The sequence below is a fragment of the Ambystoma mexicanum genome, chromosome 10 (genome assembly GCF_040938575.1).
Source record: "Ambystoma mexicanum isolate Mex_15411 chromosome 10, UKY_AmexF1_1, whole genome shotgun sequence".
Classification (NCBI taxonomy): Eukaryota; Metazoa; Chordata; class Amphibia; order Caudata; family Ambystomatidae; genus Ambystoma; species Ambystoma mexicanum.
In genome coordinates, this window is record NC_090932.1 from 149965737 (window position 1) to 149991589 (window position 25853).

General features: G+C 42.7%; 1 protein-coding gene across 9 annotated transcripts in view; it reads left to right on the forward strand.

Moving 5' to 3' along the window:
• The window catches only part of SLC4A5 (solute carrier family 4 member 5), an 802545-nt gene that overhangs the window by 619215 nt on the left and 157477 nt on the right, over positions 1–25853 (forward strand). For 7 of the 9 annotated variants that reach the window (XM_069617635.1, XM_069617636.1, XM_069617640.1 and 4 more), the window contains one exon: positions 3490–3551. The exons of 1 other annotated variant lie outside the window; for it this stretch is intronic. In XM_069617635.1, coding sequence (XP_069473736.1) covers positions 3490–3551 — 62 coding nt within the window. The remainder of the gene's footprint in view (positions 1–3489; positions 3552–25853) is intronic. One more of the 9 variants, XM_069617638.1, reaches the window with a different exon arrangement.

A 25853-nucleotide genomic window follows, 5' to 3' on the forward strand; every position in this document is an offset into this window, starting at 1 on the left:
TAATTCCCATTCGCGGGACCCGGACCCGGTACATCCCCATTACCATTTAAGCCCCCATAGGGCTCAATGGGAATGGGGAGGATGCTAACAAAGGTCCCGTTAATGATGGGACCGTTGTTAGCATCCTGTTCTGCTAGCGGGTGCCGCTCTGCACGTCTGGTCTGACCAGGCATACAGGGCGGCCCCGCAAGCAGAACTCGTAATGAGGCGGTGAGGCAACAACGGCACCGCTAGCACTACCTGCGCCGTTGTTGTCTTACCGCCAGGGTCGTAATGAACGTCTTGTCTGATTTGCATTCTTCTCTGTTTTATTGTTATGTACTTGCGTAGACTATAGCCTCATCATGAGTTAGGTGGAGCGGTAAAATGCAGCAGTAACGCTATTACCACCACATTTACTGTTCCGCCCAATCTGGAGTATGGTGGAAAGTGTGAGTTTTACCTCCAGCTTTTTGCTGGAGGTAAAAATCTCCCCTTTCTGCCCGTTTTCGGCGCTATTAGTCTGTCGCTAATTGCGGCAGCACTAATAGCACTGGCGATAATAGAGCCAAGAAACCCTCATTGGGTCCAATGGACCCAATAGGAATGGGGATTAACCTCCCCACAGCAACTCGGGATCCAGCGCAAATTGTGCCGGACGGAGTTGCGGTAACGCTAATATCGTTGGCCGGTATCCTGGCGCAATTAGCACTGGGATACGCTCAACTCATGATGAGCCAACTGGCACTGGCCTCATTTTGTATGGAGGATTGTTGTTTGAGATCTTCCTAAAATGCATTCCGTAGATACCCAAGGATTCTTACCTCAGACCTTTTGGGCTTGGTCAGTTCTTTAGAAAATGTTCATAATTATATGATAATCAATTAATACTTTTCCTGGGAAGGTAATCCCAATCCAGATCATTTCTAAATACCTGTGACGTCTTTCCGATCCTCTAATGCTCCTCTGGGGACAATTCTCAGTCACTGGTTCCTAAACTCAGAGACTTCTTTGTAGCCGTAATGGAAGCCTCTCCATAACGCTTCATGTTTCTCGGGTAGTCATGAATGCATTCAATAACCTGAAAGCACTGAACAGGATTCTGGCGACCTTGGCATACCCTCACAATAGTTCCAATGTCCTTTGCACTATCGGTGCTGTTCTGAATTACTGCGATGGATCATCGACAGGTTTGACCAACTTCTGTATCAATAAACCCAGGTTGTCCAAAACCACACAGCTGGCCCCATAGTTAACCAATCAAAGTTGGACATCATTACACTGCTTCTTATCTAATAGTCATCCCACTTCAAATGGATGTGTCTGGCGTGCTAATCTATGCACTTACAAACCTAAACCTACTAAACCTCTTAAGTGCAAACGAACAGCAACTAATCAAGGTCTGCAACTTCAGATTTGCTTCCCAACCTTCCAGCAACATCCCTCCCAACTGGGCATCATCCACCAGCGGTAATTCACCTTTAGTTCCGAAAAGACTTAACCAGTGGGCCTCTAAGTGGTGTCAGGTAATAATGTCCCCATACATAATGTCGCCGGGAAAAGCCATTGGTGACATTATATATGGTGACATTATGTATGGGGACGGGTTGTGGGGATGTCCCCTGTTCCCTCTTGTAAAAAAATAAATAAATCGGGGTTCGCTGCGTTTCCCCCGCGTGTTCAATGTAATAATGTCTCCGCAAAATACAGCAACTTTTTTGTCAGGAGACATTTTTGCAGGGACATTAATACATGGAACCCACCTTCTGATTCTTTCTCCAGCCATTCACCCTGAAATCGTCACGTGGTGACAAGATAGTGCTACGAAATAGAGAAAATAAAGATATTAGCATATCTTGAGTGCAGTATATAGGTTGCAAGGTGTGCTTAGAAGAATGGATGGGTGAATTAGACTTTCAGTGGCCTAAGAGAGATGGGTGGGACCAGAATAACAAGAGTCCAAGAGGAAGGGGTTAAACGGGAGTGTCAAAGAGTCAAGTGCAAGGTGGAGAGGCTTGACTGTCACTGGGTTGCAATCAAGGGCCGGCAGCAAACCAAATTCATCTTGACGAGAGGGAACATGAGGGATCATCAAATTGATCTCCATCAAGTAAGACAAAGTGCTAGCACGTTTGATCTGAACTCCATGGAAACATGTTTGAGAAATCTGGATTTTGAGAGGATTTATCTGCAATAAAAAGACCGGATACAATGGGCCTCATTACGGGTCTGGCGGTAACCCTGCCGGTAAAACCAGTGGGTTGCCTCCGGCCGTGAAAATAATTACCGGCACCTGAATTCCCAGTGCCACTGGGCTATTCCGAGTCTGGTAGCCGGAAAGTCAGGTGCCGGTAATTATGTTAGTCCCCATTCCCACGGAGTCCAATAGGACTCCGTGGGAATGGGGACATGGGAGCACCGGCACCGTTAACAATGATGCCGGTGCTCCCATGAGAACTCTGTGGGCGGGTGCCATGCTGTTGTACTGTGCCGGTCCAGAAACAACGGTGCCGGTAGGCTTACCAGCACCATTGTTTCTGGACCGGGACAGTTGTAATGAGGCCCGATGTCCACATGAAAAATGCCCTAGATGAAACTGCACAAAATAACATGAAACCCCACACACATCAATCAAACCACATTTGACTGAGCAATGACCCTGGACCTTCTTGCCTTGTTCACCCAAGGCTAGCTGCCATTGTTTTTCTCTACACTGTACAGTCGACCTGCAGTCGAAATTCCTAAAATAATTAATTACTAAATATTTAAGTATGCAAATGCTTTTTGTGGGAGTGTAATTAATCACACTGATTAAATGTGCTTTCGGTAACTGTGTGACTCTTAATAGTGTGTCACAAACCTTTGTGTGAAAGAAAAGTAGATTTGATAATAGCGTGTGTAGTTAATGAGTAATTGGCATTGCAGCATTTCTGGTGTGAGGTAAATATTGCAGAAACTTTGCCATTAGCAGGAAGGCAAAATTGCTCTTCTGCAAAAAACATATTCTTTCAATGTATCAGGGCAAAGGACTAGGGCTAGGGTAAACATTTCCCTAGGGCAAATATGTCCCTAGTTCCCTAGGGCAAAAATGCATTCCTTGAATGCTTTCTCCACTACAGCAGTGTTTGTCCTAGTGCTAATTGTACGTGGTGCAAAGTTATGTAATACCGGCCTAGATATCGCTAACACAAGCACCGGGGTGAAAACCACTGAAATAGTATTGCTAGGCAAGCAGTCGCAAATACGAGAAGCTGTCATTTCTAGTGCAAAGGTGTGGTCATTTTTCACAGGTCAAGCGAATATGACCTCTTTCATCTACATGAATGAGTAAATATGGCATCAGAGCAAGGTGTGAGGAAGCTTGTTTCATTGATGTATCTGAACTACTGTACCCAGAATCCAACTGCTTGACGTGTTCCCTATCTCATACAAAATGTATATTATCTGTAGATGTTTAGCTATAATTGGGCCAAATATCAGAATGTTCATTGAAGCATTTATTCTCCACAGTGAACACAACATTTTTCAATGCTTCAGCTCTTCTGGTACTGAACAACACTAACATGTCTTTGGTAAGTACCTCTGTTGTATATGCCTACTGCCCATGTAAATACAAATGCATGTAGTTATGTAAGCGCTAAGAGTGGAGTGGCAACTGAGCTTCTGTAACGCTCAGTAACCGCCTGATCACTTACTCAAAGTCTTCCTCGTCACAGTCGCAGTTACAAGCTGGGCTTTATTTGACTTGAATACGTAGATAAACAAACATGCACACAGTAATAGGAGGATTGTGGAGACGGAGTTGAGTGCAAATACTCACTATAGCATTTGTGTTTTAATTGCAGAAAGGAGAAATCAGACTCCATCAGATTAGCAGTGGCTCTGTCATAATAGCCTTGTGTAGGGCTTTCACGCCTTTCATTCGCGTAACGGCTCATTTTAATGCATTTGTAAGGTAGAGAGGAGGGGCGGAATGTAGCTTACGATTCTGCTTCTCCCTCCCTCTCCGCCATAGAAATACACCAACATTTGCGACAGCAGGCACCTTCATGCTGGTGCAAATGCTGAGGTTTCACCAGCAAAAAGAAGGCATAGTCCAAAGGAATGCATTGTAAACCCTGCTTGCTATGCAGAATCAAGTTGCGCGTCGGAGTGCAACAGGGCGGCATAAAAGCATGTACACCACCTTTTCACAGTGCCCTTATGCACTTCGCCAAGCACATGAGCAAAATGGCACGGCGGGGACCTGTGTTTGCAAAAGTGGACACATAACACCTCCCTGCCATGTTTTTATCAGAGACTAAGGGCCTCATTCCGAGGTTGGTGCTAGTCATGGCGCTATTAGCGCCATGACTTGCACCATTACCGGTACCGTGTCCGCCCTGGTTCAATGGGGACTTACCGGTCTAGTCCGACCTTTGCGGACTGGTAATTCCCCATTGAAAATGTCAATCCCCATTCCCATTTGAGCCCCCATAGGGCTCAATGGGAATGGGGAGGTTGCTAATAACGGTACCGTAAATTAAGGTCCCGTTATTAGCTCTGAAGTCCCTTTGCGGGTCCCGTCCTTAACGCCTGCTAAAATCAGGCGCTAAGGAAGGACCCGCAAAGGGGCCTCGGAATAGGGCGCAAAGGGATTACCGGCACTGGTGTCATTACCGGTGCCCGATATCCCTTTGTGGCCGGGTCGTAATGACCCCCTAAGAAATTAGCTCCAATGGGCCTCATTACGACCCAGACGGAAAACCATGGTGCTAATAGCACCATGGTCCATGCCGGTAAGTTACCGACTCCGCCATGGAGAAAGTGGGAATTACCACCCCATTACAAGGTTTTTTGCCCCATAGGGCTCAATGGGAATGGGGAAGGTGCTAAGTACGGTACCGCAAATTGCGGTACCGTACTTAGCACCAAGGTCCCTTTGCGGGTCCCTACTTTAACGGCTGGTGTAGACCAGCCGTTAAGGTCGGGCCCCGCAAAGGGACCTCGTAATCAGGCGCTAATGTGCGCCGTAAAAGGCTGCAGCGCCGTTAACCCATAAGCGCCAGGGTCGTAATGAGGCCCATTAATGTGTTATTCACATGATTGTCGCATTCACACAACAAAGCCTTTGCTCTGTAGGGACGTCTAGGCCACGTTCATAGTTCTGTATCCTCTACTGTCCACTTCAGGTTTTGAGTTTATTTCCCTAAAGAGATGAACTTAATGAGGGATTAGGGACCGGATTATAACAACAGTGCTGGATGGTGCCCATTAAGATTGTTGTGTTAAATTGCAGTTCTATTTTTTTCAAGTTTTGCTATGTTGTACAGGGGTTTGCAAAGACGCTTATTGTGCGCTGTGTACTTTGTTATCCCTGTTATCCCATTCACCGACTTTTTTACCCAATATGGTATACATCGGAATTGTTGACAGTTTATTGATCTTGAAGCACAGGGTTGATCTTCTAATGTTTAGCATGGTATATAAGGAATTTAAACCTAACTCTAGCCCAAGCACACAGACAGGTACACTATTAGATGGTATCAGGAAACAATGTCCCCATACCTAATGTCCCCGCTTATAATGTTGCCGGGAAAAGCCATTGGCGACATTATGTATGGTGACATTATGTATGGTGACATTATGTATGGCGACATTATATATGGTGACATTATGTATGGGGGCAGGTTGCGGGGATGTCCGCTGCTCCCCTTGTAAAAAAAAAAAAAATCAGGATTTGCAGGTATGCCCCCCGCATGTTCAATGTAATAACGTCACTGCAAAAAACAGCGACTTTTTTGTCAGGAGATATTTTTGCAGGGACATTATTACATGGAACCTATTAGATACACCAAGGATACTTCTTAATATGGTTGGAGCTATGCTTTCTTTATGAATCAAAACAAGGCCGCTTATGCTAAAACTATTGTGGTTTCTGATGAAGTTCATGATAGCCCCAGGTTGCCTATGGGCTTTTAACTCAATGTTAGCCAAAAGGTCCCCTTCAGCCTACTTGAGATAAGGGACCGCAAATATTGATACTCCAAGGCTAATTCAATCCTGCATTCCCGCCAGCTTGAGGGGCATGCTTCTTGGGCCCAAAATACATAATACCTGTTTTATTGCAGTTCAAAAATAGATAGTTCTCCTCAGAACAATTACAAAGTATTGTCACTGATCTCAGGAGGCCAATCTGAGTGTGATTGAGCACTATTATGTCACCTGCACCTGCAAGCAGGTTCAAATGCTTGTTTCCCCATTTTGGCAAGGAGTCTATAATTCGCAGGGTTCTCTCTATCTCCTGACTTATATACTGGGATCAACAAGGAATATTTCAATGACTCTGGAATTTTATCCTTAATTATAAAGAGGGAGGAATACTGATATGAGATGCGCACCCAGACATAAGGTGTTTCTTTCGTAATTATACTGGTCGGCCTCTGAGGGCCTGGGGCCCCTGAGTTTTTAAGACCAACGATCAGATCTTTAAATCTTCACCCTGTACTCGCTAATGTGAAACAGGTCTATAGGACTATCATACTGTACTAAAGTTTGGAAGTAATTCATTTCCGTGACATAGTCCACCCATTTATTTGTGTGTTATGACATTAATCAAAGAATTATTAGATCTGCAGTACTATTGTTCATCATTCCCCAGAATTTATTAGAGTCATTAGAAGCTATAAAAAAAGGACCTAATATTATGCTTGGATGAGAAAAGGTGATTCCCCTGAGTGTCAACTTTAAGGGTACCTTCCATATGTACCTCGGCCACGTCCTTCCGGAAGTTGATAGCAATGTCTACTAGGGCATGGCCACTATGCTTCATGACCTGTATAGACATGTTATCCACCCTTCTTAGATTGGCTAAATCAACAAACAAATAATACAGAGTGGCCTCAAGATTCCCCATATGCCAAGTTGGGTGGCTCGAGTTTTCCCCCTTAACTCAGCCATTCAACATAACCCTCTCCTGTCCAGCCATGAAACTCAACAGTGTAATGCCCAGACTATCTTTTTGTTGTGGCGCGTGATTACGTGTGAAGTAATGTTATACTAATACCCAGACTATCTCTCTTTCCGGTTTTCAAGTTTGTTTGAGGGATTACATCCTGTTTGTGCCTATAAAAATCATTATCGAATGGTTGACCACAATATACATTAAAATCTCCTCCAATGACCGTCAACATATTCAGACTGCCGTGGTTGTTTGTTACCAAAATCTCTGCAATAGTATCTAAAATGCTCTGCAGGAAAGTCACATCTGGTGGGTCATTCACGTATATCAGCAAAACTTGCCTTCCCTTACTTAGTCTATGATGGCAGCTATTATGTTAGGTTGAGGGTTTATGATATTTTAAATCCATGTATTGTAGGGTTCTTCTAAACCCCATAATCAAACCCCCTTAGGGCAGCCTTTATTTCCTTTGGTGTCCACATTCATCATTGAGCTACAAGCATCCAGGTGGAACATAGTGCTCAAACATGTTTCCTGGAGGAATACAATATCTGCATCATAAACCTTTGAACAAGAGGTCACAGAAGTGATGAAAACCTCTTGTATTCCATGAGAGGATATGGAGAACGTTTTGGCCGGGGGCTAGGATTGAATACTTCTCTTTTGGGCAAGAGTGGCTGAAAGTCATGCCCAGAGAGCATTTGTCTGCTGATTGAGCCTCGCAAGCCATGCTCTCTCCTCCTCAGTAGTCCTCCCTTCGGTTGTGCAAGTCATTTTTATCTCTGATCGCCAATCGTTGATCCCATGTCCCTAGGCTTTCCTACAGTTAAATCGTATCCTATTTTCTGAAAAACGTCTGTATATGATAATATGAAGGCTACAATCTGTGTTGATTTATAATGAATGAGCGATGTTCTGAAGTAGGTGGTTTCAAATATCTCTACATAATCAATATCTTGAGAGTTCAAAACCCGTAGCTCTGGGAAGAAGGCAAATAGAGACAGGATATATGACCTGTTAATAGCACCCTCTTCATGCAAGTCAAATATTTCCTGCATCCCGAAACTCATGCTTGGACATGGGTGGGTCATGGGCTGAGTGTCTTTGTGCATTTTCTTACTGGATATAAATGTATGGCTGTATGCAACCATTATACGGGATGTGACAGGAGCGGGCTCATTTGCCGTTGACTCCCCCAGAAGTGGAGAAATTGCATATTCGCTCTCTTGCTCCTGCACTGAACTATTTCCTCCCTTCGTATATGGGCATCCCCACCCCATAGACCTGTTTTGTATGTCTATCTTCAATAGATCACACTTTAAGTATAGACCCCCCTCTCAGTGGGTTTTGTGGAGCAGGCCTTGAAGGCCTGGAAGGGGAGGATCGGTAAGGTGGCCTGCGGATCAGATGCACCTTCTCAGCAAAGTAGTGTTCTACACCCATGGAACAGAAGCCGCCTATTGATGCCCCACTTATGGATGTTGACATTTTTAACTGCATCCAGTCTTCCCGTTGTGGCAGACGTGGATGTATTCTTGGATGTGAGCTGTTCTGATCCTCACAGCACAGATGGGCTGGTCGTTGCTGCAAGTCCTCTGGTGAACGTCCCATGCTGGTGCAGTGGAGGTGGAGCCGACCCAGAAATAAACCAGTTGTTCTTGGAGAGGCAGGAACAGCACTGTTTAGGTAAGGAATTGTGGTGGTTATTCCCCACAGTGGGTGCTGCTTTCTTCGTCGGTTTTACCCCACTTGTATGCTCTCTCCTTCTCTATATTAGCCTCTACACTGTCACTCTCCTGCGTATCGACACTGTTTACACGAACATGCTCAACACGCCTTTCAGAGTGGAGTCGGGGCAGTCATTTTCAGTCTCCCTATAAAAACTGGAGTTTATGGTGTCCATTGACCTAAAATACACATATGCCCACACTCCAGTTCTTCAGGAACACAAACGGTTCTTACATTTCAGAGTTGCAATGGCACATTATCAGTTCTAGGTTCTTCTCTTTGGTCTCTGGTCCACTTAGGGTATTTACCAAGACCCTGGCCTCTCTTGTTCCTCTTCTACACAGTGAAGGGAACACAGTGCATCCTTACACCAACTACTGTCTCTCTGATGTAGAATTCTAAGAGCAATCAAGGCGGGATACTAGGCTGGTTTGCTGTGTACTAGCACAAAACAGAAACTACACAAAGTCTGACCTCCTGCCAAGTGAGTCACTGTAGTTTGTAGTAGTTTGCTTCAGTACAGTACAAAACAAGGTTTACCTCCAGTTCACTGAGCCACAATGCTGCAGTCTTGTCTGTAGACTCTGATTTCTCTGAAAGCCCCCCACCTGCCTGCCAGTGACTCCAAGTTCAGGATGAGATGGCAGTGCGCGTGTGCACAGTCCCGGCAACATGTCTACATCGGAAGCCTCTGGTGTATAGAAATCCAACATCCTGAGCCACTGACAATAGCAAAAGAGGCCTGCCAGAAGTGCTAGGGTACAACCTTGGCCTGTAACTTCACTTATGGTCATTGGTCCTGGGAGGAGGGACCAAGCTCTGCAGACTAGAGGGAATTGTCAGCAATCTTGCAAGCTCTGAAAAGATTCCATCAAAAATTGAAGAGTCACCCAGTTCGCAGACAAATGCGCAATGCAGTGTCAAACTGCTCCATAAAACTGTTTTTTTTCTTTTTTTTAATGAATAATGTATTGTTTTAGTTAATAACAACTTTTTCAATATTACATGACATAATCTCCTTGATTGCAATGTTAACATTATACGTTCCAAAAGGTCGATTCACAGATGTGTTAATGCCTTATTAGCAGCATAATAATCAACGACAGAGGGTATAATAATTGATAGAAACAGATTCTCACAGATTATTGGTGTATAACCGTGAATAAACGGTTTTACAATAATGATAAAACACTTTCCCAATAAAAACTAAATTAGAAAGATTATAGTCGATTCTACCAAAAAACTTCTTATTTCAACTATTGTTAGTCAAAATATTATATGCCATAATCTCCTTGATTGCAATGTTAACATTATACTTTCCAACAGGTCGATTCACAGATATGTTACTGCATTATTAGAAACATAATAGTCAAGGACAGAGTGTATAGTAATTGACAGAGACATAGTGTTATGCAGTTCATTGGTGTATATCAGTCAAAACACGGTTTTACAATCAATATAAAACACTTTCCCAAAAAGAAATGTAAAAAGTAATAATCCATTCTAGCGAGAAACTTCTTATTTCAGCTATTGTTTGTCAAAATATCAATATGTACATTTTTTAAATGAATAATTCTTATGTTGAATAAAACATCGCACTAAAAGCACTTCCAGGATAAAAACAAAATAGTACAGCCATGATGCAGAATAAAACATTAGATAGATAAAATACATCCAAGTAGCTACTTTTCTTGGGCATCATTATCCAGTTTAAGACTCAAGAGAAATTGGACCATCAATCAATTACATGTGAGAACCTAGCAGAACTTGAAATGGAGATTTGCCTCGGGTGGAGGTTCATCTCTCTGCATCACACATTCTAGGCAAGGGTAACTACAGGGCACACTCCTTGCCTTGCTTGTGACCTAGTGGCTAAAGCTTGTGATCCTTTGAGCATTCTTAATTTTCTGAGGGGGGGGGGTTTCACTGAGAACTGGTTGTTTCCTCTTTAAAAGCCCATCGTGTGGCTATTTGGGATTTTTTTGGAATCTCTAGGAGTTGAAATTAGTGGGCCTTATGTCGCTCATCTCCTCAAGAGTTTGTCGGCATCTCATCCTCCCTGTAAACACTTTCTCCCTCTTTGGGACATCCTCACACTTCTTGGCTCTCTTAAATGTTCTTATGCTTAATATACGCTTGCACGATTACTTTCTTTGTCTTTCTGTTCCTCATCTTTCACAATCACTATCTCCGCTGAAGGAGAGGTCCCTATGGTTCTTCCAACTAAGAAAACTGCTTTTGATTTACTCCATGATTATTACACATCCTTTGGGAGACACAAGAGAGATGCATAAGAGGATAGTGAAGGGATAAATACCTATCTAGATAACACAGCACGTTTGGGGAATAACATGTGGTACCAACACATAAGAAAAATTGGAGATAAAGCATCTAAGGAGGGTTGCTACATCTGCTCTCTCATCACCTATGCCATGAATACAGTATGCACTTTCATTGCCAGAGAGATTCCATAGCACGATGCAAGGTGCCTCAGTCATCTTGCAACATGTGCAACTCGAGGACACTTCCAAGGAAGCTGGGCAACTTTACGATGGAGATCGAAATGCTTGTTTCCATACCAGGATGACTATATCAAGACCTTACAAATGGAAAAGGAACCTGGATGGAAGAGCAAGTTGCTTGTGTATCCTGCTACAGGACAGGATGAGGTGTTCATTGAAGAGATGAAGAAAATTAACTGCCCTGATGTGACGGAAATAGCTGGATCACCTTGATGTTGGGAAACAAATTCAATTTTTGATATATGGACGAGTGAAATCCAAGAAGCTATGGGAAGAAGGAATGATGTCCTGTGCAGCTCACCTGCTGAAAACAGAGAACATACATGAAGTGCCGAGTGTGAATGATAGGTGTTTAAAGTCATGGGTTAAACACCACAAGCTACTGACATGGGTAGAAGATGAACCAGGCTCATTTGTTGTAATCCTGTTGGCTATTGCGACACTGTGTTTCCGAAGACACGGAAAGAATCATGTGGGATACAACAAAGAATGCAAAACTACAATTGACGTTTCCGATGATGGGAGAGGGGACAGTCGTCCTCATGGACCAATATTCGGCTTGTGGATCTAGAGCTTATCTAAGGTTGCCCAAGGTTTGGGGTGGAGTATGTTCTTTGGTGCTCATCCATGTTCCTGCATTAGTGATTCCAAAAAGCGACCTGAACATTGATGAATTTCCAAAAGTGGATGACCATTTGAGAAAAATAAGATAGCTTGAACTTCTCCGGCAGACAAGAAGAGAGAATTCTAAATCAATAACGGCATATGACTCAATTCCTGATGAACACAGGTCGTTCAGTAAGACTACTACATTATTTACGACTATATTCATGCCTGGAATCCAAACAGTAGCAAACTCTAAGTGGCTACAGATCACCAGATGGGAGCTTCTGCAGACAATCAATGCTACCATAAAGGGATTCAACGATATCAAGGAAGAACTGAGGGCCATACGACTAATGACCCTCCAGAAGAGATATGTCCTGGATATGATCACAGGGATGGAAGGAGGAGTTTGCGCCAAAATTGGGATATCATGTTGCATGTTCATACCTTCTTATGCTGAGGAGAATGGGACGTTGACAGAGGCGATAACGTTGTTGACAGACCTGCATAACAAGATGGAAGATGAGACAGATGACAGTTGGTTTGCCTCCCTGTTCTCATGGATTCCGCAATGGCAAATATATTTAAAATCCTTGGAGTTATATTAGTGCTAGTGATGTTCGGATTCTGTGTAATCAGGATAGCGATTGCCCAATGCAGGAAAACAGCAAAGAAGGTGGTAGGAATGAAGATCATGATCGACGTTGAATCCAAACTAGGACCCACGGAGCTGGCGGATGAAGTTGTCAGAAAATATATAGAGGCCAGTATCGTAGCACCTAAAGGAACAAAGTTCCTGTATCCAAGGAATGATAAGAAGTATGTGGGACGATGGGTCTATTGTACACTGAATGGACAATGCAACTACATGACCTGGAGTGTAGATGAACATGTCAAATCAGCCGGATCCCTGAGGGGGTGATGAAGATATGGACGCCGAAGAAACACTTCTTCAAGAGAAAATGCCAGGATGTGGAAACAATTGAAGAGGTGGTCTAGGACTAGACCTGATGGGGGAATGTAGAGGAGCATTTACATGCCTCTGCAGGAAATCCCACCCCCCTACTTCCAATATGTTGGAAGTGTGAGATTGTGCCGTGTTTGACACCGGCAGTTGTGCCAATACTACAGCATATATTCGAAAGAAGATACCCATTTAGACAACCCTATCAAATGTATCCCCAAAGAGACGACAATCTGAAGGAATATGAAAAAGAGCAAAGGGAGGAGCTAGTGATGTCACAAGAGTCATGTGCGACGTCCCAAGATATTGGCTGAAGAGGGTGCATGATTCCTGCAGAAACTAATGAAGAAGTAAAGAATCGAGTGAACTCTTAAGTATGAAAAAGACGATTACATGTGCACAAAGTGCTGCAGAGAATTAACCATTCAATAATTGTACAGATGCCAAAATGCAAGTAGATTAAGTCATCATAGAAGCTGGCTATACGTAGTGAATAGAATGCAGGTGAAGCCACAACTGTATAGAAGTTGGACATTAGTGTCATGAATTTTAGTAAGCCAGAACCCATGAAGAGAAAAGGTGAGGATTGTGTCACAGCAAGAATAAGCTGAAATCGTGGAGCTGCATGGCGAGGCTGTTTGGCCTGGTATCAAAACTGAAGCAGCCAAGGACGGTAATCTATTCTTGAAAGAAGTGAACGTGCGAAGGATGAATCATCCCTTGTTAAGGTTCAGAGAAAGAACACCAAGAGTGACGAGTTTTATTCATTCGAGACATTTAAAAACTTGCCAAATTGACCAAATCATGGTCTCCTGTCATGTGAGCCAAGGATGAAAATAGAGTTGAACTTGGAGTCCTAAAACAACGATACTGAGTGCCCGCACTCCCATGTATTCCCAGAGACAATGATACTTTGCAGGGCCAAATTCAAAGACAAACGTCATGGCAGAAGGCATGGGCGATGATAGATGTTGGGCTAACTGTGTGGGGAGATGCAGTCAGGTCCACCTCCTTTCACCTGGGTCTAGGCTTACGTGCTGCTAAGTGAACCGAATGTTCCGGACATGGCCCAAGCATGCCAACCAATTGTAGAGGTCCATATAACGAAGGACCTTATAGTTTGAAGACCAATTGAAAACCGTGTACTTAATCATTTTAAGTATGACATGTTTTAAAAGTAGGCATATATTGTCTACCTGACAGTGGTAACGCAATCACAATCCTAGTTCCTATGCAATATGTACTTAGATGTTCCCCTTAAGCCAATAACAATCCCTATTAGGTTTTTCATTATTTGTCACATAGTATGACGTCACCTCTGACGTATTTTTTGTATAAAATGTGTGTTTTATGAGAAGACAGAAGAGAGAAATTTATGTTTGTTATAACTCCCTGGTTTAGATAATTGTTAATAAAACATTATCTTTGCCATCTTCCTGAGTTGGTTCAGTTATTTGGACATAGTTATTCTGTGAACCCATCCATTGCATGCACGTTACTAAAGGGCCCTAAGCTCAGTATACCTTCCCTTGGGATGCCTCACCTTGCTATTGTGGCAAATAGACAGAAGCCATTCCTGTAACTCTTTGGTAGGCACATACATGTGATCATTTTGCCATCATTTTAGTCTGTGGATACTACCAAAGAAAGATGCTGGTAAGGGGTCTGTGGCCTTCCGTAAGATATCTGAAACCACCCTAATGAATAGTTTGTCTGCCAATATGCTTTCTCTCTGGTGTAAATTATGTGGGGGTTCGGGGTACCAGATACAGATCATCAGCAATACCATTCGAGGAGTCTGGTGTATATATATCAGGAAGAAGTCATATTAGGTAAAGAAATGAACTCATCATGCTTGTCAGCCATTTCTGCACTTCATCTGTTGTTAGTCTTATGGGGTGCAGTGATTAACTTTGATTTTAGCAGGGTTATAGGCTCCCAACAGCAGATGTGTCCACTCCTGACACACTAGATTGGTTGACAGTACTTGTTTTCCTAACACAGAATACTTTTGTTCACTTTCAGTCAAGGTGTGTGATAGATAAGATACCGCAAAGTATTTCCCTTTTTCCTGTTTGAGTGTCTTGGTGCTATCTGACTGATGAAATATATGTGCTTTTGTAAACAGGCGTTTTAGGGTACCAATAGCTCTCTGAACTGCCATTAACCAGTTAAACGTGATCCCTTTCTTAATGAGGTTGGTAATGGCCAGACCTGTTCATGAAAATGTTGGCGTGACTTTTCGATGGAAGTCGACAAGACACAAACATCTTTGAACTTCTTTAACTGTAGTGAAGCTAGTCCAGTCTAAAACATCAGTCACCTTTCGAGGGCCCTTTGTAACACCTTTGGCGGATAGCATGTATCCAAAAATGTTACAGATAATTCGTCAAAAGTGCACATTTCATGATTTACTAGATGCTGATATTGCCAAAACCACTGCAGGACCTCCAGAACATGTGCAGATTGGTCTTGTGGGTTTCTCAAAACAAAGTAATTAGGATATCATTCAGGTATACATTAACTGAATGTTGAAGAAAATCAGAGAATATTCAATGCGCAAATGGCTGAAATACTGCTGGGGGATTGACAAATCCGAAGGGTATAACCCTATACTAAATATGCCCAAAAGAAGTCCTGAAAGCAGTCTTACATTCATACCCCGCCTTTATGCGTATCTGATAACAGGCACCCCTTAAATCTAGGTTTGTGAACATTGTAGCCCCTATCACTGCCTCAAGGATGTCAGAGATGAGGAGTAGAGGGTGTTCATCCTTGATGTTAACTTGGCTTATTCCTCTGAAGTCTGAACAAACCCTGAGTTTGAGGGATGAAGAAAATAACATTTGGAATAAACAATAAATCAATTCTTCAAAATGATGTTGAGGCATACTCTAAGATTGATCTTTTCTCACTCAAAGAGTAAAGATCCTAGTGAAGGGGACTACAGTATTTGAAGGAAGTCTGTATCACAATCTTCGACTCAATGTCGGGGAAACTGTTTCCCCAGAGTGTCCTCAAATAAATCAAAGCAATCATGATATTTACTTCGTACCAAAGCCAAGGGAGCCACTAGGGCCGCAGGCAAAATGGATGTCTCGAACTATTGTACTTGGGGTGGTTCCAAGGCATTGGTGAACACAACCCTCTGAGAAACATGGCATCGGGAGCCCAGTAAGTATACCATTATGTCACAGAAGCCAGGGCAACCCCAAAATATGCAAGAAAAGTTAACAGCTTTAATCAGGTTAAAATATAGCTGCTTTGTATGCTCTGCTATTCCTATGGAAAGAGGTATAGTTTGTTCAATGACTGGACCAAAGATCAAAGGGATTCCATCCATCCTTCAATGAGTTGGACTATAGCTGTTACAGATCCGGACTAACTGTTGTTCATTAGTTGTCCATGAAACAACCTGCTGCTCCGCAATCAAACAAGGCCTTTGTAACCACTGTACATCCATGTACACCTACCATCACAATGGGTATGATGAACAAAGCATTGCCATGATCTTCAACTGTAGATATGGAGTAGGAATCACGTAGGAGACTCATGTCATTTTCCTGTACCACTATCCAATTTAGGGGTGGGGGCTGTCATTTCCCAGTTTATGCATTGGGGCTATAGGACATTATTTTACCAAGTGCCCTTTAATCATGCTTTGCATACATAAACAGAGTGTTTTTGTACATTGACTTATCACCATTGTCAGTGTTCCTAGAGATGCCCCAATCTGCATGGTTTCCGGTTGGTCTGATGGACTGGCTGGGACATTCCTCCTCGTGTCTTCTAGAGCATGGGAGAACTATTTTTTTTCTTGTCTCCTCTCGGTCGATCAATAGTCAAATTGGAGAACTAGGGAACTGATTGCCCCCCTTTACCTTGTGGCACCTCGAAACACTTTTTGATGTATAGGCGTCATACAAATGATCAATAAATAAAAAAATAGCCTCCAATGCAACGGGACTAAAGACCCCGGCTAGTGCATTCTTAGGTTCTACACAGAGGCCCTAAGGAAATAGGGTTATACAGGCATCTGTTGGAAATGTTGGCTCTTTTGCCATCTGTTTAAACTGAATGATGTAAGTCAGAGTATCCATGGAGCTTTGCTGGAAAACCTCCAAGGATTCCTGAGTGTATAAACCAATTCCGATCACCCACTGAACTCTTTAAATGCTTTTCGAAATCCTGGATAGCCGTCTAAAAGGAGTTCTGCCACAACGACCAAGGGATTGGCCCATGCACTTCCAGTCATTTTGAATATCAAATACCTGACTTTGCTCTTATCAATCTGGAATTGCTGTGATTTTAATATGTATTGTATAAAGCAAGAATGTATGAATTCCTGAGGCCTTCTAGGTCACCAATCAAACTTCCCTTATGCCAACCCCCCGTTGGATTTGCCCAACGTTAATGCATCCCGGGTGACTATCGCTTGCCACAAGGTAGCGCTCTCAGGGCAGAGGGTCTGGACCCCAGAAGTCAATTCTTGGACAACTTAAAACAATTCTTGGAATTGGTTCATTCACTCTTTGTAAAAGCGGCTTTATAACCTGTCAGCGACAGGCCTTACCTCAGAGTTAGTGGGTCTTCTGGGGGTTGCGTAGAATAGTTAGTCTCTTGCAAAAGCTGCAATAGGACGTTGAAGATTTTGTCTTCTATGAATTTCTTAGTAAGTATTGGAAATAAGAAGAAGCGAATTGAAGAAATGTTTGGAAACGAGGTCCATTAGAAGACTTATGATCAATAGACATAACACTCCATATGGAGATTGAAGATTATGGGCACTGTGCACTCATTCTGTGGAAAATAACTGATGCAATAGATCATGTGACGAATTAAGATGTGCAATATTAGATTGGAGTGATATAGGATCAATGCATTACAATATATTATTGGGGAACATCATTGATTCATTTAGCTGTAGTAAAGTTCAGTGTAGAAATTGTAAAATCTTAGAACATAAAACGAGTGAAATTATCTCCACATTGCTAGCAATGAAGTTCTGTTCAAATCTTAGGAGGAATAAAACATGGCAGGCTTGGTGCTGTAGAGTTTGACCAGGGCTATAAGTAGCTTTGGAGTAGCGTTGGCGCTTCCTATTACTGAGAGGAATGGAAGTTCAAGGGGCCTGGTCCTATCCTTTCCAGAAGCCACGCAATAATAGGAGGACACAATGAATAAGGTGTCAGATAAGAGCTGGGACGTAATTTGGGGGTCGCATCTGCGAGCGACCCCTGAGGTCTCCCTTGCTACCCCTAAAAAAGCTTTTTTTTTTTTTAGATGTAAGCTCCTGGGCTGTGGCCAGTGCCATGTGGCTCCTTGTTTCTGGAATGGCAGGATTTCTTGTTCAGACCACTTAAAAAAACGGGGTACTAAAAGTGTAACACTTTGAGCAGTGACCCTAAATAAGAAAGAATAGGAATAACAAATAATTTGTCTTTCTGGAATTCTATACAATCATTGTTAGACTCATTAAAGGTTTATTTCAGGCCCGCTTCAGGGGGTGAGTCACTGATTTATTCATAAACACCTCAACTCAGCCTTTTATCCTTCTGAGGTTGAATAATGAGTACCAACACAGGTTGGGTGATATTGTATGTATATTTGTTCTAAATAAAGCGTTTAAGCGTAAGTCTATATAATAACATCATTATCATTTGGCCTTGGACGTCTGCTTGCATTCACAGTGATTTGTTAATATGGGCCTATACAGACTGATATTAACGATACATACAGTGAGCCATTCTTGTATGACATGTACATCACATTATAGTGATATCGTAACCATATTATTTTGTAGTGTACTGTCGTGTTCCATCGCTTCCTGTGATGTCACTTCAGGGTGGGGTCACATGACCACTTCCTGTGATGTGTTTAGTGGGCAAGGGATGTGTGGTGTCACTTCCACTACCCCAGGCATTTTGGTGAAATGGCATCCCTGGATAAGAGGGTCTTTTAGCTGCCTATTCCAGGTCTGGCTGAGCAGACACTGATCATTGAATTGGGCCACCACAGAGAATGTGAGTCGGTCCTGCCAACACTCACATGGCAAAAGGAGATTTTATTTCAAGTTTGGAGTGTTTTGGAATTCCCTAACTTGGTCAGAGACAGGCAGAGCGGCAGATAGGAATTTCAAGTTTTTAAAAAGGAGTTGATAACACGGGGTTCAGGCTTCTGTGCTTCATCTGGCAATATTGCAGGTGATCGCTAGAGGGGAAAAACATATGTATACACAATTGGGGTCTGGCCACCACTTTATAAAGGGGCTTGAGGAAAGTGGGGATTCTTGAATTTTGAAAGCCCACTGCAGTGCTTAACTGCACCTGGATTGTACATTGATTATCGGTTTTGTTGATTTCGTATGATGCTTAGCCAGCATGTTATGGGAGGGGTGGCAGATCCTAATGGAGGTTACTTATATATGATTTTCTGTGTTAAATCCATTTATGAGATTGTTCTCGCCATCTACTTATTTTTTTCTTTCTTCATCACCTCCCCCACCTTCACTATGATGGAAGGATGTTGAGTTTTATGTTTCTCTTCCATGAGCAAGAGGTTGAACACCAAAGATGATGAGTTATATGTTGTTGTAGATTAATGAGATGCATGCAATCTGTTCTTTATTTCTTCTTCTTTTCATTCTGAAGTATTTTGTACCATATGATATGATATGATATGATATGATATGATATGATATGGCATTTATAACGTGCCTATTGACAAGTGTTTCAAGGTGCGATATATGATGTTCATATTGATACACAGATCTTACAAAAATAACACCCATGTAAAGCAAGTACACAGATATTTCAGACTAGAGATAAATAGATTGTACACTTAGGGTACTTTAACGCATGAGGAAAAGAAAAATGATATTGTTTACTTCTGAAATGTAGCTGATTGAGGTGGGAAGGTGAGACATAACTAGCCTCTAGGGCTGAAGATAAAAGTCCAGTGGGCAAGGCTACCTTGCAATGGATTGTGGGATCCCTATTCCAAAATGTCACTCCCTTAGTTTGTCGAGCAGGCTCAACAGCACGGTGCGGGCTTCATGCTGCCCCCCCCCTTGCAGCAGGTATAGTCCAGGCATCTTGATGTGGGGTGTGGCTTGGGCTCGCCTGGCAGCCAGAGGTTTGAGCCATTAGCCAGATCAGTCAATGGTCTGAATGTGGCTTACTGTCTTGGTACAGGCTAAACCTAGAATTAGAAGAAGAGATAGATATGCCTGTGGTAAAACCCTTACACTTAGAAAACACCCTGTGGCATTTAACCTGTCCTTTTGAAGAATGGGGGCCCTCTTCTGCTTATACCAAACCAGAGGAGGATGCCAACGTTACTTATTTGCAGCACTTGCACTTTGCATTCTTGCAGCTGGTCGCCTCTCTGTCCTTCAGAGTTGGATGAGGAAAAGGTTGTTTACCCTTCTAGAATGATTCTCTACAACCCTAAGAAATATTATTTTCGACTGATCAACAGTTCTAAAAAATATTCAAAAGTATGAGGTATGCTGACTTCTTATATAGTCCTATCCTGGCAGCAGATTGCTGGATTTTGAATCCCTTATGCCAGTCACTGCAACACGTGTTCTATCACCTTCACCGTCATACACGGAGTTCTAAGCCTGCAGGAAGTCATGTGATATAAAAGAAAGTAATGAAACATTCTATTTTTTTAAAAAAAGCATTATGAAGAACTCAACGGAAGACTTGCAGTGATATATCAGCATCAAATCCTTGAGACTGTTTCTAGCATGGCTGTGAGTCAAAAGCCCATTTCCAAACATTGCTACGCAACCAAATATGCTCCCACTTGGCCCCACCTTGGTCCCACCTGGTCGTGCAGTTACTCTGTCAAAAAGTACCAACCAGTGAGAGGCCAGGAAATAGCATGTGCATGGGGTACATGAATTTCAGTCCTCCCCAAACACTAGCTTTACCTCTTTAACAGGGAAAATATAGTCACCGTGCACCTGATGAGTGGGGTGATGCTTTCCCTAAATCAGCATCAGCTGCCAGTATGCAGAAAGATAATATTAATAATGTAGAGTCACCCTACAAGTGCCATCTGCTCTAGTTTGAGTCCTCCAGCCAAAGGAAACAGACACTCAAAGATTCAGATGCAAAATTAGATTCTTATGAATTTCCTCAATAGCAGAAAGACAGGGAGAGGTGTGATTTTGAGTGAGAACTGATCCAGGTTGCAGAGGTGGTGGTTGGTGCACAGTAGACTTTATCAGGCTTTTAGGGCATAGAATTAAAATCATGTTATGCAGAAGATTATACCCATATCCTAGAGCCGACCAACGCAGATATACGTGGCGTTGACAAGGGAGCAGAATGGGTAATGCACAGAAGCTGTAGCAAATACAGGTAAGGTTATGCAGAGCTTAAATTGTTAGACATACAAATATTTGTGGAGTTCTAGTTAAGATTCACCTATGCACAAAAATAAAATGCTGTAGTTTCTATGTACACACTGACCCTTGGCATGGCCTTACGATCCGCATAGTCGACATAAGCATCGCTCCAGTATTGAGTCCATTGGAGCTGGAGCCCACCATCCCCACTCAGCCACAATGTAATGGTTACATCACCTTAAATGTCAGGTGTAAAGAAAAGAAATTGAATAACTTGGTTTTTCTTTTTTAAACTTGAAATATTTGTAGAAATCTTTGTGCATGCATAGTTTCAAATACTTATGAGTCTTTTTTGACTTCTCAGTTCAAGAACTGAAAACAAATATTATCTTCTTTTTACATCAAGCCACACATTCACTAATTTCTATTTAGAAGTACAAGCTATCACACTTCAAAAGGGTGGATTTGGATCTGGGTGGGGCTTTTGAGAAATCAGACAAGCTGGTGATAATGGAAGGCGCTGAGTTTCGGAGCAGACTTCGGTTATACTCATTGATTCCAGCCATACAGCACACTAAGGGGCTGGTTTACAAGGATTTTTTCAGTGGGATCTTCCAAAGGGTGATTCTACCTGGCTTTGGTCATATTCACCAATAGTATTTCCAAATGCAATCATTTGAACACTCATGGAAACAAATGTTAGAGGATTTGGAATTCATATGAAAACTGCTTAGCATTTTGAAAAATCATCAACAACCAGCTTTAGAAAAGTGAGTGGGTCGGCCGGACAGGAATTCACTAGAAAGAATTTAAAGTTAGCATTTCAAATTCATTTGGGATATCTCCATTGAGACAGGCATAAAATGCTTATAAAAATTCATTGCGTCAAAACATTGAGATGAAACAGTTTCTGATTGCTTTTTTTACATTTAGATTAACATTACGAACAATGGCTAACAATCTCAACAATCAATAAAAAACATGTTTATGTATTTGGATTTGTAGATAACTTTCTCCAAAACACTCTACAAAATCATAAATAACAGAGCGATCCTTGCAGTCACTGGCTCCCCGTGGCTGCAAGGATCAAGTTCAAGTCCCTCTGCATAGTCCATAAGGCTTTCTGTGGCCAGGGGCTGCACTATCTCCAACGCTCACGCCCTAAATACTCTCCTTCCAGAGCCCTCCGCCTAGCCTCCTCCAACTCTTTGCGGGTGAGTTTTTTTTCCAAACAGAGATTTGGGGGTAGTTCTTAATCCTCTGCAGTTGCCCTCTGGAACAGCCTCCCTGCCTCTCTCCATCTTCAGCCGGACCTCCTCAAGTTCCGGAAACTCCTCAAGACCTTCCTCTTCGCTTCCTCTTTCTCTCTCCCTCTCTGCTGCTAACCTCCTTCTCTTCTCTCCCGCTTCCCTCCTCCTTTCTCCACCCCAACTTGCTCAGTTCGCTGACTGGTCGCCTGGTGCACCTCCAGAGCCTCACAGGTCCCAGGCTCCCCCGTCAGTCATGCACTTGGCTCCGGGCCTCTGCACTCTGCCTTGCATTACTGCACTCGGAATACATTCCATGAGAGGGGCAACCTCTCTGCACTTAACCTAGGCTCCTGCTGGACTGGGTGCCCTTTTTCCCCCTACACCTCCCTGAGCACTTGCACGACCTTGAATGCACTAGGCCTGGCAAGATCATTTGTCCTATCCTCCCCTCCGTAGCTTGGTTGTGCCTGAAACACTTGTGAATAGGCACATTACAGATGACCAATCATCAATCAATCTGAATGTCACCAGGCCTAGTGTGGTAGTTTATTGTTCTGTATGTCCTTTTCCCCCTCCTCCCACCCTCGTTCTCTCCCTCCTCTCTGTCATGCACTTGTACTATCTGACAAGTAGTTAGGTCTAGTACGGCAGTTTATTGATTGCATGCTCTTTCCTTCTCCTCCCCCCTTCTCTCCTTCTCTCCTGTCATGTACTTGCACTAGTAGAAATGCCTGTGGCCTAGTATGCTAGTTATTTTTGTTAGATCATTCGAAAACTTCAAGGCTTAAGAATGACTACTGTATTCCCTTGTTCCCTTCCTGCCTTGAAGCGCTTTGAAGCACTTCACTTTTGTATTAGCGCTTTACGAATAAACAATTACAATTAGAGGGCAGTGTGCAAGCAGCTTGACATAAATGTTAGGGTGGCTATAAAAAATACGTTTTTAAAGAGGAAAGATAGGAGAAAAGCGTTGGTCCAGAGGGCAGTGACAACTGGGAGGGTGTTCCAGAGTTTAGGAGCATGAAGAGAGAATTAATAGAGACCAGACTGAGCACAGGGAGGGTGGGAAACAGGCGAAGAAAAGGGGATGAAGAACCAAGCGTACAATTAGGAGTGCAGACATAAATAGGGGAGAATAGATAACGTGGCCAGACAAATAAAGCTGATGCTTAAAAAATTAAACTAGAGGCAGCAAAAAAGGAGAGTCAGGACTTCATTTTGGGCTCCATGTACACTAGGGAACGTGTCTTTCCGTGATGGAAGGACACTTTTTTGATTTGCTCTATATTCTGTGCCTCTATTTAAATAGATAGAGAATATGGAGCAAATAAGAAAAGTACCATTCCATTCCAGAATGGGATTTTTCTTATTTTACATGGAGCTCAGAATTAGGCCCTCAGTGGATGGAAAGTAGACAGAGCATATGAATAGAAGAGTTGAAAACAGACTTAATTTGGAAATGGCATGTTCAGGAAGACACCAAATGGGGGTAGAACAATAGTCTAAGCAGGGGAAAGCTAATAAGGATATAAGAGCTTTGGTATCAGAGAAAGCGGGAAAACATTGATTGTCACAAATATGATAGATCTGAAATCTTCAAATGCCAGAAAAGGAAGAAATGTGATCAGAGAATGTAAGGGCGGGTGAAAGGTCACACTTAGAATTTCAATAGATGAGGAAAGAGGAAGAGAGACCATAGAAAAAACATCAACAAATTAGCTGGATCTGTTATACCCCTGACATGGTAATTGCAGCATACATCAAACTTAGAATCTATCTAAGCGTTTTCTTCCCTAACACGAGACTTTCAAATGAGTAGTTGTTATTAATGACCTCTTTGCTGGGAATTGTTTTGCCATCAAAACGGGCGATTGTTAATTTGAACATAAAGTGCCAGTGATCTGCGGTAGTTTGACCTCTCCCTGTCTTGACGCTGACACTCTAGACACTCTAGATCAGCCTCTCTTCTTGTTTGGTTCTTTGCGGTCACCCGACCTAAGGCACTTGTTCGCAAAGGTTTAGGGAGCAGCGTTGCTTGTTTCTGCCAATGTAATCAATGTAGGATACCAGTTATAATGATGGCTGCAGCATGTATCCAACACTTCCCAAGCCCCTATCTGTGTTTCTTTTGGTGCCGGTGCAATGTAGATCTTGTAACCTTACCCCACAAATTTGATCTCAAGCTCAGTACTGATGTAACCTACCCTCAATTACGGAGGACGGTGTCTAGTCAAATGGTCAACAGACAAATGGCCGACACAATTTGGTCGACAGGACAAATGATCGAATTTTTTTTAGTTATATATATTTTTTTAGGTTTTGAAAAAACTAAAAAAAAAATTCGATCATTTGACCTGTCGACCTTTTGGTGTCGACCATTTGTCCTGTCGACCATTTAGATTCGACCATTTGACCTACAACCATAGAGGACGTGTTTAGGGTTACGACTTAGTGCAACGCCTTATACTCAGGTGCCAACAAGTCGGTCACTGACAAACTACAGAGATTACAAAATAACGCTCTTAGAGCAGCTCTGAACATCCCACGCAGAGAACATATCTCCAAACACCGGACAGAAGCCCATTGGCTAAAGATAAAGGACAGAATCCTACTTAAAACTATTTCCCTCACTTCTAAATGCCTCAACAATCTTGCACCCCCCTACCTAGCGGAAAGAATCAACGGGAGACCCTCTAACCGACTGACGAGATCCGCTAACACCTTCCTATTGGAAGTCCCTAGATTCAAACTTACCACAGCGGGCGGTGCGAGCTTCCCAGTTAGAGCTGCACAATCATGGAACACACTCCCATCCAACCTTAAATGCCCTTTACCCTACACAAGATTCAGATCCTACGCTCTCAAATGGCTGCACAACAATGACATGCAACGACCCTCACCCTAGCTGAAACGGTACAACCTGTTAAAATGTTATTCTTATGCGCTTAACCCTTGTTATTTTATATGCATTGTATCACCCATTGTAAACGACCACTGTTTTTCTGTAATTAGCCTGTGTCAGGCATTGTAACTAAGTTTCGAGTCCTCTTGTACTGCTGCGCCCAGATGCCCACGGGCTCGGAGCGCATTACCAAATAAACAAACAAACAAACAAACAAACGATATGGATCACCTAACGTGGAGCAAAAACATTTATTTTGGATGACCTCCAAAGAAGACTTCTGAGCATTTCATGAGCAATTGAGAACCATACTTGAAACAAAATCTCAGCAGACCAGGGATTTGTTTTTGCAAAACGTTAACAATTCTGGTCTATGGGGCATTCCAACCCCCATGTTGTGCAAATGTGCTAAACTCATTACCAGATCATAATGTTTGCCAAACCTGTTTTACTCCTGTTCAGGTTCCAGGGACACCGCACCTTTCGAAAAAGGAAAAAGCTAAAAGGTTTGGTTTACGATAGATTTAGTTTCAAACAATTTTCTTGGAAAAAAGGTCCATGGCTTTAACCAGAGTTGACTGCAGATGATGTGACATGAGATCA